Here is a 12,693-nt window from a genome sequence, read left to right as displayed (position 1 = left end):
AGTTTAAATTAGTAAATAATAGTAAAGTAAAAGAAAAAGGGTATACAGTGTACATTATGATAAAAGTTCAATAAAATTGTTTTTTATAATTTATAAATTAGAAAATAGAAAGACACATTCACTCTTTATGTGATTTACATACTAATTTAAAAAAAAAAAATAGATTAACTTTTTTTAAACTGAGTTAAGTTAATATTTTTCTCTATATTAACTTTTAACTTATCGATCTTGTGTTCTCTTAACTTAACTTAACTTGAGTTAATTATTTTCATTAACTTGCCCACCTTTGGTCAGTATATTGTTTATAAAAGCAATTATAGTATATTAAAGTAAGACATAGCTTAGATTATTAAGATAGAGCAAATGAATTTAGTGATTAGATAGTTTACCTGTGTGATCAATTTTTTGGATCCCTCGGAATGGACCATTGTAATCGTAGCCTTTCAAACGCAATTCTTTATAAACGTCTGTCGAATCTAACGGCAAGTATTGAGGTTTTTTGTTTTTGGGCGTCGCCAACTTCAAGAACTCCTTTTCAATAGTAGTCGAAGTGCTAATTTGACCAGAAGCTATAATCGTATCGGATTCTTTGAGTTCAAATTCTCCAGACGACAGTACGTTCAAAACAAATTTAACAACTCCTAAATAAAACAGAAAATATTGGTACGTTAGATAGTCCAAAATTATTAATTTTTCATTTCATTACCATGTTCTGGGATGACCGTCTTCCTTAAGAATTCCACATTCTTAAATATAACTGCCAGTTCATTTGGCTCTTGACGTAATAACTCGGCAAAGCCTTGCCAAACTAATGACTAAAAATAAAATTTTATATTATTTTTGAACAAAAGTTTAGTTTCTCTTTCACTGATTCTGTGTAAGTCATTTTTTTTTTTTTTTAAATATAAATTATGTTTGAACCTTGTATTATAATTAAACTGGAGATATAACATATAAATAATAATACTTAAATATCTTTAAAGATACTATAGTATAATATCGATTGCTAAACATTTTACTATATAAATCGTTTTAATAATTGTAAAATCAAGACGTTCTAAAATATTGCAATTCTAATCGCACCCACAGTTCAGTATTTACATTAACGCTTCTTCTACTTGTATTCGTATGGACGTTTAAAATAGAAAAAACTGATATTCCATGTTTTAGTTTTTGAATTTATAAGATATACAAAGTACAAACATCAATATACATTTGAATAACGAACAAAAATTAACTATTAGTTACGTGATAGTTATTTTTGTTTTTTAATTTATTTTAAATTTTTAAATATATAAATTGGTTAAGCTACTGTTTTAATAGCGACTTAGTCTGGTATTTTTTTTTTTTAAATGTTTTAGATTCTGAGTGGAACGATGAATGTATTGATTTTACAATGATGTGTGTTTTTTTTAAAATTTTTTTTGGGTCTGTGTACACGATAAGTAGTTATCTTCGATTTTCAACTTCAGTATCTTGTTCGATTGGAAAGTGAATATCGTTGGTGCATTGGGGAGGTCAAAATTTAAAATTCCCAGTAATTTTCAAAAGCGCCAAGAAAAACCAAAGAAAAATTAAGGAAAAACGAGAATTTTTACGCAAAATCGATTTTTCACAAAATTGATTTGTTTTTGTGTACTTTAAAAAAAATAACCGTAGATACATGACATTTTGACTGAAATGTTTTATATTAGCATTTTCTATACACCATAAGATTTTCAAAATATTTTGACTTATTTTAAGCTCTTTACGGACATGGTCAGTTTTCATTATTTTTTAGTTTTTTTTCTAAAAATATCTATAGAATTTTATTTGTTGATTAAAAAAGCTTGAAAATTTAATAAAAGGCTCCTAGTATATTGTTCCAAAATCAGATGAAAAATATAAAAAATCCTTAGTCACAGTTTTTTTTTATAAGCATTTAAAGTTCAAAAATTGACAAAATATGGAAAAATCACGAAAATTAGCAAATTATTTTGAGTTAAGAATTCATAAAAATTTTTCTTTTTAAATCTTGGATTTTAAAATGTAATACAAGATTCCTTATAAGATTATCTACCTTTATCAAACAAAAAATATGTAAGTATTAGAAAGTCAAATTAAATTTTTATGATCGTTTGAAATTCATATTTTTACAACATTTGATATTCACTCGATTTCTCATGTAACGCTTTTCTTATTTTGTTGTAATTGAAAAACGAATGACTGTAGATACTTGAAAATTTCACTAAATATTTATATTAGTATTTTCTTTATACGATGAAATTTTGAAAATAATTTGACACTTTTTGAGCTGTTTACGGACATGGTCAGTTTTCAATTTTTTTAGTTTTTTTTTCTATAAACATCAATAAAGTTTTATCTGTTCGGCCAAAAAGTGTGGAAATTTAATACAAGGCTCCTGATATATTGTTACAATAACAATTGAAAAATATTAAAAATACATAGGAACAATTTTATTTTATAAGCATTTAAAGATCGAATTTTGACAAAATTTAATAATTATTTCGTAGTTAAAAATTTATAAAATGTTCAATTTATATCTAAGGATTAAAAATGTAAAACAAGATTCCACCTAAGTAGTTAATTCTGTTACCAAAAAATCTAAAAAATACATAGGCACAATTTATTTTTATAGTCATTTTAAGCTCAAATTTGGACGAAATCACATATTAAAAAACCTGGAATAACTATTTTAGTTATTTTGTTGTGATTGTATATTATTGAAACTTCTAAAGTATACTATTATATATCTATGATAGTACCACGATTTGTTGTTGATGTATAACGCGTTATAAGTACCTAATGGATATTGTGATATGATTAATTTGGAATTTATTATAGATACCTACTATTGGTCAATTTTTTTTTTAATACCATAGATAAGTATATAAGATACCTTATACCTAGACTGACATACCGACTCCACTCAGAATCGTTTTTCTTATACAGTGATATTATATCATTGAATTCATATTTAATACTATCCATTATACAGTGACCCACTTCCCAGACAGCAATTTTTTGTTTAATAATATTATTATAACATTATAATAACGAATAATATTAGTATAACGTTATTATAATACTATTATAATATTATTATTACAAAATGCTGTCTGGGTTGTAACCTACTGTACAGTAGAGCGACATCCACTTGCCCACCTTTTTTAATTTAATTTAATTATTTTCGTATTTTATCTATCTTAATAACCGTCATAATATGTGTATAAAAATGAAAAAATTTATTTTGAAAATCTAATTTACAATATCTTTCACATGGTGTATCTATATTTCTCCTACTATGTATATAGGCGTGGTTATTGGTATGACAAAAAAAGTTTTTTTTAAACGTTTTTAATATATTCATTATCAATTACACTTACCAGGTAACCAGCGTAAGGTAAAATGAATAAGTCGTCTATTCTATTGTTTTTCAAATAGCTGAAATTATTGGAATTGACATCTACGTTTAATACGATTTCGCCGGCTTTAGAAGATGGCTGTAATACGATTAAACACAATTGAATGGTTTTAATCACAGATATTATTTTTATAGAGATGAAAAAATTACCTTGCCCCAGAATGTAACTACGTTCCATTTAATAGAATGATCCCATTCGACTAATGATTGGATCATCGGGGTACGTGCGGACACGGGGAATTGTACTGGCGGATGTAGGTGTTCAATTTGGGGTTGAAGGCCGGCATTAAACAAGCTAAAATACAATTATTAATGAGTACAACAATATTTTTCACAGTAATAGGTATATATTTTGATTTACGTACTCTCCGACGCTCAACAACAGCTGTTTATACATATCGTTCGAATTTTTGATCAGGTTTACGTGTTTGGCGTCAGTGTTTAAGTTACTTTCAATGTAGTCTTGCACTCGTGTTTGGGAGAGGATTTGAACATAAATTGCTTTTTCAGGGCACTTCGCCAACGAGTCCTAATAAACAATTTAAATCTACCATTAACAAAATTATATGACATAATATTGTTATGATTTAAATAATTGCACTCATACTTGAAGTGATAACTGAGAGGATAAGCTATTGACAAAGTATGTCGATGACACCTGTTGGTTTCCTAATGACTGCGAAGCGCTAATCCATCGAGAAGAAATGGACTTTGGTTTAGTGATGACCTGAAGTATAATAAAAAATAAAAACAATGTATAGGTACTACAGAAGAAAAAATGATTTTAGTATAGAATGGTGTTTTTACCAATGTATTTTTGTTACAAATTAAAGTTTACAAATTAAAAATAAAAATTCAACTTTAATTAAAGTATAATATACAGATTAATTTATCATGTATGCTCACCCCCATTTTTCGATTAATAAAAAATGTATAAAAATTCTGATTTTTGTAATTTTAAAATACACGTCTTAAAGACCATATTTTCATGGAGTGTCCTTTGACATTCATATAAGAACACCCATTTTGTACCCATTTTGAGTTACTTTGAAATTGATATAGGCATGAATACTCACGGATTGTAAAGCGGACAGCAATTGTTTGGAGACTTTTGATACGTTCTGGGATGATAATACGGGTCCTAAAGATAGAAAACAAAAATATTATTATTCATTTGTCAATGACTTGAATTACTTACCATTTTGACTTGGAGTGATTTTTGCTTCAGCCAATATGCTACCAATAGCGTAGGCCGATAAAACGGCTTCATCTGCTGTCAAAACGCCCTCCGCGAATGCGGCCGCTAGTTCACTGAACGATTCACCGACGATGTAATCTGGCGTTATTTCCAGTTTTGCTAGGACGTTCAAGAGAGCGACCTAAAATCATTAAGAATTAAAATAAAAAAAATAAAAATGTTTTCATATTGTTGTAGCATTATTAAAAACGTACTTGAACAACGGTCGTGGCCACGACGGACAAATATGGATCACTTATCGACACGGCATCTGTATTTCTCAGCACTGAACGTAAATTGAACCCTTTTTGTTGCAACAAATTCGCACTCTGCGTGATGGACTCATTGAACACGTTCAAACGTTTTAATTGGTTACCCACATCAGACCAATTGGTCTCTGCCCCGGGTAAGACAAAAACGACTGGTTTCTTTTGGCCGTCAAACTCCTAAAACGCGTAAAATATGTTTAAATAGTAAAAATGACTAATAATTTTCCACCAGTCTTTCGTTATCTCACAGCGATCTGACGGTTCTTGTCGTACATTCCGTTAAACAAAATATAACCTCTATATTTGTGGCCAAATATGTGTTCGCTGTGGACTCCATACAACAAGGCGTAGAACTCTTTGTCCCTGGGCATTTGATCGATCTAATAATAAACAAAGTATATTGAAATGATTTACAATTTCAGAACATTTCTATGAACATTTAGAAATGTAATAGTTTTATTATAGTAATTTAAAAATGAAACCTAAAAGTGTACATTTTTGATAGGTAGGTCGTAGGTAGGTATACTAAACTAGTAAAAATATTTTACATTTTAAAATGTATCTAATAGAAATTAAAAATTCTAAATTTTAATCCCCCCCCCCCTATTATCACTAAGTATACAATAGCATAGCAAAAAAATCAACCATAGGTACAAATAATAAAATAATTACTCGGTTTAACATGTAATTTATAGCACTTTCGTTTCTGGCTGAGACAGCAACCAATCTAGGTAATTGTTCTTCCAGCACTTGCACTTCTTTCTTCTGCTGGGTATACGACTTCATCAGACAATGTCCATTGGCACCACCCACGCCAAAAGAGTTGACTGCAACAATACCGCCGTTCCATGGAACGACGTTTTCCACGACCTTTATAATAATAACGAAAAAATAAAAGTTGAACGATCGCTGCTTCGACAGATAACACGCGTCGGTTGACGTAGTGGCTTGTACTAACGGTCAATCTCCCGTCTACCAGGGCCGGGATGTCCGGGTTTGGTATGTTGTAATGCAAGTTGGGTGGCAAAAGTCTACATTCCATGGCCACGAGGACTTTTATGACAGCGGACAGGGCGGAAGCTGGTTCGCCGTGACCCATGTTCGATTTGAGAGCGCCGATGAGAAGTGGAGATGTCCTCCCTTTGCAGAACACTTCGACGATTGCGCCAACTTCTTGACGGTCACCCACCTAAAAGATTACATTGTACGTTGCGATCAATCGTTTAAAATAAATATTATTATTATGCGATAAGGGACATGCTCGTCTGTTGATTGTATAATATGTTTTTTATGTAATTTATCGACTCCATCGTAATAATATTTATAATAAACGTGTTAACAATTGTTACAAAAAAATAAAATTATAATTATAATTTATTTTATTTTATTTAATGAACGGTCAAATGTCCAATATGCAATATAATTAATAGATAACAGCTAGGGTTAATAATAATAACGGTAATAATTTTTGAATTCAACTTTTGTAAGGTCAACATATCATTGAAGAAATTAAAAATTAATAATTTCGTAACACTATAACAGGGTTATATTATGAGGTGAAAAGGGTGTTAGAATAATGTCTGGTTTAAAATTTTCGTTCGATATACAATTATTGTGACCCTGCTAGATCCTTAACATTATTATTGAAACGAGTATATGTTCTATGGGTATTTGATATTATTTTACTATACTTTTTAGAGGAAAAAACTCACTTTAGTAGCGGATCCATGAGCTTCCATGAAAGCCAGATCAGTCGATTTAACGCCAACCTCTTCTTGGACTTGTCTAAACAGAGAGATTTGCATTTCTTGAGAAGGGAACGTGATGCCCTCGTCTTTGTAACCGTCAGCGTTACTTCCCGTATTCAACAAACCCGCGTAGATGCGCTTCGCCGGTTTGGCTTTTTGTAACAACACGACGACAATGCCCTCTGACCGCACGTATCCATCGCCTATTCACATCATGTATGTTTTAATAAATTTGATTTAGTTTTCGATTGATAAAACTCATCATCGTTTATTTACGATTTCGTCTCCTGTATTTAGTGAGCATCGAAACTTAAAAATATATTATGGAATTGAGATACTATTTCCAGGGGATTATATTTAATTTGTAACACGTCATAATTAATTAAAAAGTTTGAGACCACTGCTGTAATGTATGTGTTAAATGTGAATTCAATGATAAATCATTGTATACGAAAAAATAATTCTGAGTGAAAATAGCCAGTTAGCCTATATAATACCAAGTGTACCTACCTACCTATATTTTTTGATATTATTATTGATAAACTAGTTATTCTTCGTTTAAATATCTAATTTTGTCCAAAGACCAAATTTGGACTTAAAATTAAGACTGATTAAATATCTATAAAAAGAAACTGTGAAATAGTAAATTCACGCGTGTAAATCTAATGTCAAAATCTCAACAAAAAAATAATGTGACATTCCAGTAACCTTTTTTTTCTTGTTATAGGCAGAATACTAGAAAACGTATGAGGAATTTTGTATTAAGATTTCAAATCTTCCATATAGAACATTTTTATGAATTTTTAAACACAGAATAATTAGCAAATTTTTGCGATTTTCGTAAAATTCAAAACTATAAACGCTTATATAAAATGTTGAGACTACGTATTTTTGATTTTTTTCAAACGGTATATGAACAATTTATAACGAACCTTGTATTACATTTTCAAACTTTTTGACTACGGAAATATTTGGAGTACATTTCAAGTGAGTGTGCGTGTGTGTACACATATTACTATGTCATACCTTCAGCGTCAAACGATCGGCACTTGCCACCGGGTGACAACATGTTCAGGTTTTGGAACATGAGCGATACGGTCGGATTCAACACCAGATCGACGCCGGCCACGATACAGTTTTCACAAACGCCATCTTGGATGAGCTTGAAGCCATGGTGGAGCGCAATCAAACTAGTAGAAGAAGCCGTGTCGATGGAGTAGCTTGGTCCTGATATTTAAACAATGAATTACAATATTTCCCGATTGGCTAACTGGTGGTAATAGTATCCAGTAGGTAAGCGGTAAACTGACGACTATTATTTTTTGTACTCACCCTTTAGGTCGAAGTAGTTGGACACACGGTTAGCACTCATCGTTCTAGAAGTGCCTATAAATTCATAACCATTAACAATCTCTGGGTCTTTGGACCACCAATCGCACGTTTCACTGGATGACAAAGCCACAACCACACCGGTTCGGGTTCCCTTCAAAGCCATCGGATGAAGCCCTAAGAATTTAAAAATTTTATTTGTTAGTATTGTTTTATTTAATATAAATATAGCTTTCTGTAGGACAATATTTTTGTATTGTTATATATTTACGAAACATTGTAACTTTTATTTAAAATATTACAAACATTATTGAAACTTTTTTTTAAAATTAAATCTCCTAAATTGTCAAAAATAAATTAAATTGATTTATATATATAATAATAATTTATTAGCAATACATTTCATCTTTCATAAATAATTTATACTATCAGATTACATATAAACTAATTAACTTTCTAATAAAAAAAGTTTTATCTAGTTTTAGAGATATTTAGTCTTATTTATACCATTTTTTTTTTACTGCGTGTTTGCGTCTATAGTAGGTATACATCCATTAAACAGCTTACTACGCTTATACAATAAGCTTGTATAATAATATTAATCAGAATAATTTATATATACAATCATGATTCTTTCATCATGAACCAGGCAATATCTCACGAGAATAATAAATACTAATTAATCGTCATTAGGTCAAATGTCTAATGACTATAATTTACATTTTTATAATTTTAGTCTTCAACATAACAAAGTAAAAATATGCATTAAGTTAATTGGTAATAATAAATAAAAAAAATATATTAGTAAGTTAATAATTAATGATTTTGCTTTAGAGTAACCACTAACTACTTTATAGTTTATATGCTTGTAGAATATTTTTACACATAAAATTATTTTGAGCCTCTGTTATGATCATGTGAACTTCTGAACGACTCGACCATTTTCAATAAAAGTTAAATTCCTCGAGTTTCAGGACGTCTTTGTCAGTAGGGTTATCTATATCTAAATTAAATAACGCATATTATGCAACTAACATTTTAAGTTAAGACTTTAGTTTTGCACACATATGGGATATTTGAATACAAAATAACTTTAAAAAACTGTGTTTTTAAATTTTTTGGATATTTTGGTTACGGAAAAACCTAGTTACGTGGAACCTTGTTTTACATTTTCAATCGGTCAAAAATCGAAGGTTAAATGCTTATAAAAAAAATTTCACCTATGTGTATTAACATTTTTCAACTGCTATTGTAACACTACATCACTTGTATTATATTTTCATGCTTTCTGACCCAACAAATAACATTTTATTGAAATTTATAGAAAAAAAAACTAAAAAAATTTAAAATAGAAAATGCCCGTAAACAGCTCAAAACAAGTCAAAATATTTTAAAAGTGTTATCAATTATAGGAATTGATAAAATAAACATATACGTTTCAATTATCTATAAAGTTATTCGTTTTTAAATTACAGCAAAATAAGGAAATCTCTACATATGCAACAACGAGTGAATATTAAATGTTGTAAAACTTCAAACGCTAATAAAAATTTATTTAACTTTCAGGTAGACATTTTTTTTTGATAAAAGCAGAAATATCTTGTATTCAATTTTCAAATCTTTGATTTAAAAAGAAAATTTCCTATGAATATCTAACTCAAAATAATTTTTACATTTTCATTATTTTTACGTATTTTTTCAAAATTCAAACTTTATAATATGCTTATAAAAAAAAATTGTGACCATGTACCTATTTTTAATGTTTTTCCACTGTCATATTGTAACAATATATTAAGAGCCTTGTATTAAATTTACAAGCTTTTTGACAAAACGAATACAATTTTATTGACATTTATAGAAAAGAAAACTAAAAAAACAGCAGTGTTCGTAAACTGCTCAAAACAAAATTGAAATATTTTGAAAATTGTATCGTGTATAGAAAATGATAATTAAAATATGTGAAAATGCATGTAACTACGGTCTACGGTCATTTGTTTTAGAGTTACACCAAAAACCAATACCGATTTTTGCGTAAAATTTGTCGTTTTTCCTTCATTTTTTCCCTGTGCTTTTGAAAACTATGGGGAATTTTAAATGTTGACCTCCTTAGGACCTGAATAAATTAACTAGATTCACTTTCCCATCGAAAAAGATACGATTGAAGAAAATCAAAGCAGTTTTACTTCCCCAAACGGTGATTACAGACAAAAAAAAAACACTCATTATTGTAAAATCAATACATTCATGGCTCCGCTCAGAATCTAAAATTTATATTTGTTAAATTACAGTAAAACTCGCTTAAGACGCTCTTTAAGGGACCAGCTCTCTAGAGCGTATTAAGCGGGATAGCGTCTTATGCGGGAATGAAAAAAAATGAAGTGATTGAAATATGGAGTTAATTTGTTTATTATTGAACATAATTTAACAGACAATACACTAATAAATAAATTATTATTACATACATAGGTATATATATTTTTTGCAACTGAATTTAATTTAAAAAAATTATATCAAGTATCGCCGGTCTAATTTTTTCGGTACTTTTGTTTTATCTCTTTAATGAAACCCTGATCTAGGGGTTGTAACTTAGATGTAGTATTCGGTGGCCAGAAAACAAGTTTTCTATTGGTAGTAGGGATGTCTTTTGGGTGAGCTTGACAATTGTCCACGAAAATCCTTCATCGTATTATTTTTAAATGTTGAGTTTGTCTGAAATGGACAGCGCTTTACGTTTCATACCACTAACAATAACGAAATTACGATTATACAATTGCGAACGAACTGCACTTACTAAATCTCATAATACGATGAAATACAGTAAAACTGTTATAATATGTAATGATCGAAAATAGCGTCTTATGTGGGGAAGCGTCTTAAGCGGGAGCGTCTTAAGCGGGAGTGTCTTAAGCGAGTTTTACTATATTTATTAAGATATTTATAGTTTAATTTTTTTAATAATCATGTAAAGTAAAATAGGTGTATACACTACACATTATGATATAAGTTCAAGAAAATTGATTAGTACAATATTAAGGAAATTAGAAAGAAAAAAACCTTAACACGCTACTTGATAGTTTTCCTCTACAAGGGCAATCTATGAATCATAAATAGTATGTTATTTTTAATAAAAATCGATCGGAAACAAAATATCTTGTAGGTATTCAGCCCAAAAATATATTAAAAAAGTCGATTAACTTTTTTTAAACTGAGTTAAGTTAGGTAATATTTTTAGATATTAACTTTTAACCTATTGATCTTGTGTTCTATTAACTTAATTCAGCGCATAATATAATTTTTATATTTTAACCTTTTAAAAATATTCAATATTGTCGATGTCTTAAAAAATAAAAATATTGTATTATATAAAAACTTATCCAACCTGCGTCGACAATTGCTTCGTAAACAACTTCCAACAACATTCTCTGTTGCGGGTCACTACGTTCAGCCAAAGCAGGAGGGTAGCCGAAAAATTCAGCGTCGAATTGGGTAAGGTCCTTCATTTTTCCAGTCCTCATGATGGCGCCATACAGACCTAGAAAATAATATTATTTAAAACTCTTACCGGAATCGTCATACAAAATTATGCATGTTTTTGTTTAAAAAAAAGTGGTTAAATCAGTTCTTATTGTACGATAAAGTTTTAAAGAGCTTATAACCTATTCATCTATAATAATAGTCGTTATTCCTAAAATCTAAATTGATTTTTAATTAAATTTTACTGTCGAAAAAATAATCTATACACTGGTTTCCATTTGATTAAATAACCATGCCTTGAACGATATAATTGCATATGTTAGCAAATAAATATTTTACAATTAAAAAAAAAAATACATGAAAATTTCCAAGCTCGACACTATTATAAATTCAATTTTAGTTTACCAACATTTATATTCGTTATATATGTGTTATTGAACTGAAGTGAAGTTTAAGTGTTTAAGTTTAAGTGAAATTTAAGTGCCCAACACTGCTTTTACCTATGTGGTTATTAATGCAGTTCTTAAACCTGCAGTCATATAATGTTATAGATAAATAATGTTAAACTATACATATTAAGGTATACCGAAATTAAAAAATAACTAACTACTAAGCCGTAGACCATATTATTATAATAATATAATATGATTCATCCATATAGGTCCGTTGCTAAAATATAGTTTATCGTCACTATAATATTATAGTAATCTCGTCGTTGACCTAGTCGTAGTTTGACACCACATGACGTGTCGATCAAAATAAAATAATTATAATATATTGTTAAATTGATTGTGCATAAATACAACTTTGCAAGTGAAACACCGTATAGCTTACCTGTTGGCCATCTCCTGGGTTCCCCGTTGACCATGTCCTCGCCAGCGTACAGCTTCTGCCTCATCTCGTCGATGCTGTCGCATTCGGGAAACCGGCCGGAAAATCCGGATATGACGATGTCTTCGGGCTGGAAACCGAACTCGTCCGACAACACGTCGGGCTCGACGGCGGCGGGAGCGGCCTCTGACTCGTGGGCATTCGGTGCCATCGTGGTGTGGTTAGCGAAAAACAAAACCTAGGTACTGGTATCTGGATCGGACGGATTTACCGTTATGATATCTTGTGTATAAATGTGTGCTGCTTAGTTGGTCAGTAATATCAGTAAATGTTTTACTATTATCGCCGCCGACTTGGATGCACACAATAAGACGTTTCGGC

The 12,693-nt window shown here is 29.9% G+C and overlaps 1 protein-coding gene across 1 annotated transcript in view; it reads right to left on the bottom strand.

The window, feature by feature from the left end:
* LOC100158857 (fatty acid synthase) overlaps positions 1–12,693 on the bottom strand; it is a 20,607-nt gene extending 7,914 nt beyond the window's left edge. Inside the window, exons 1-17 of the mRNA XM_003244205.4 lie at positions 12,316–12,693; positions 11,387–11,539; positions 8,011–8,184; positions 7,705–7,905; positions 6,643–6,881; positions 5,889–6,119; positions 5,603–5,800; positions 5,179–5,310; positions 4,877–5,107; positions 4,623–4,803; positions 4,501–4,565; positions 4,032–4,151; positions 3,790–3,953; positions 3,575–3,719; positions 3,387–3,503; positions 707–815; positions 390–641 (exon numbers count right to left, since the gene is read on the bottom strand). Of these exons, the coding sequence (XP_003244253.1) occupies positions 390–641; positions 707–815; positions 3,387–3,503; positions 3,575–3,719; positions 3,790–3,953; positions 4,032–4,151; positions 4,501–4,565; positions 4,623–4,803; positions 4,877–5,107; positions 5,179–5,310; positions 5,603–5,800; positions 5,889–6,119; positions 6,643–6,881; positions 7,705–7,905; positions 8,011–8,184; positions 11,387–11,539; positions 12,316–12,523 (2,920 nt within the window). The 5' untranslated portion in view covers positions 12,524–12,693. The remainder of the gene's footprint in view (positions 1–389; positions 642–706; positions 816–3,386; positions 3,504–3,574; positions 3,720–3,789; positions 3,954–4,031; positions 4,152–4,500; positions 4,566–4,622; positions 4,804–4,876; positions 5,108–5,178; positions 5,311–5,602; positions 5,801–5,888; positions 6,120–6,642; positions 6,882–7,704; positions 7,906–8,010; positions 8,185–11,386; positions 11,540–12,315) is intronic.

The sequence above is a fragment of the Acyrthosiphon pisum genome, chromosome A1, assembly GCF_005508785.2.
Source record: "Acyrthosiphon pisum isolate AL4f chromosome A1, pea_aphid_22Mar2018_4r6ur, whole genome shotgun sequence".
NCBI lineage: Eukaryota > Metazoa > Arthropoda > Insecta > Hemiptera > Aphididae > Acyrthosiphon > Acyrthosiphon pisum.
The sequence above is the reverse complement of the archived record's forward strand: the minus strand, read 5'-3'. Positions and strand labels throughout refer to the sequence as shown.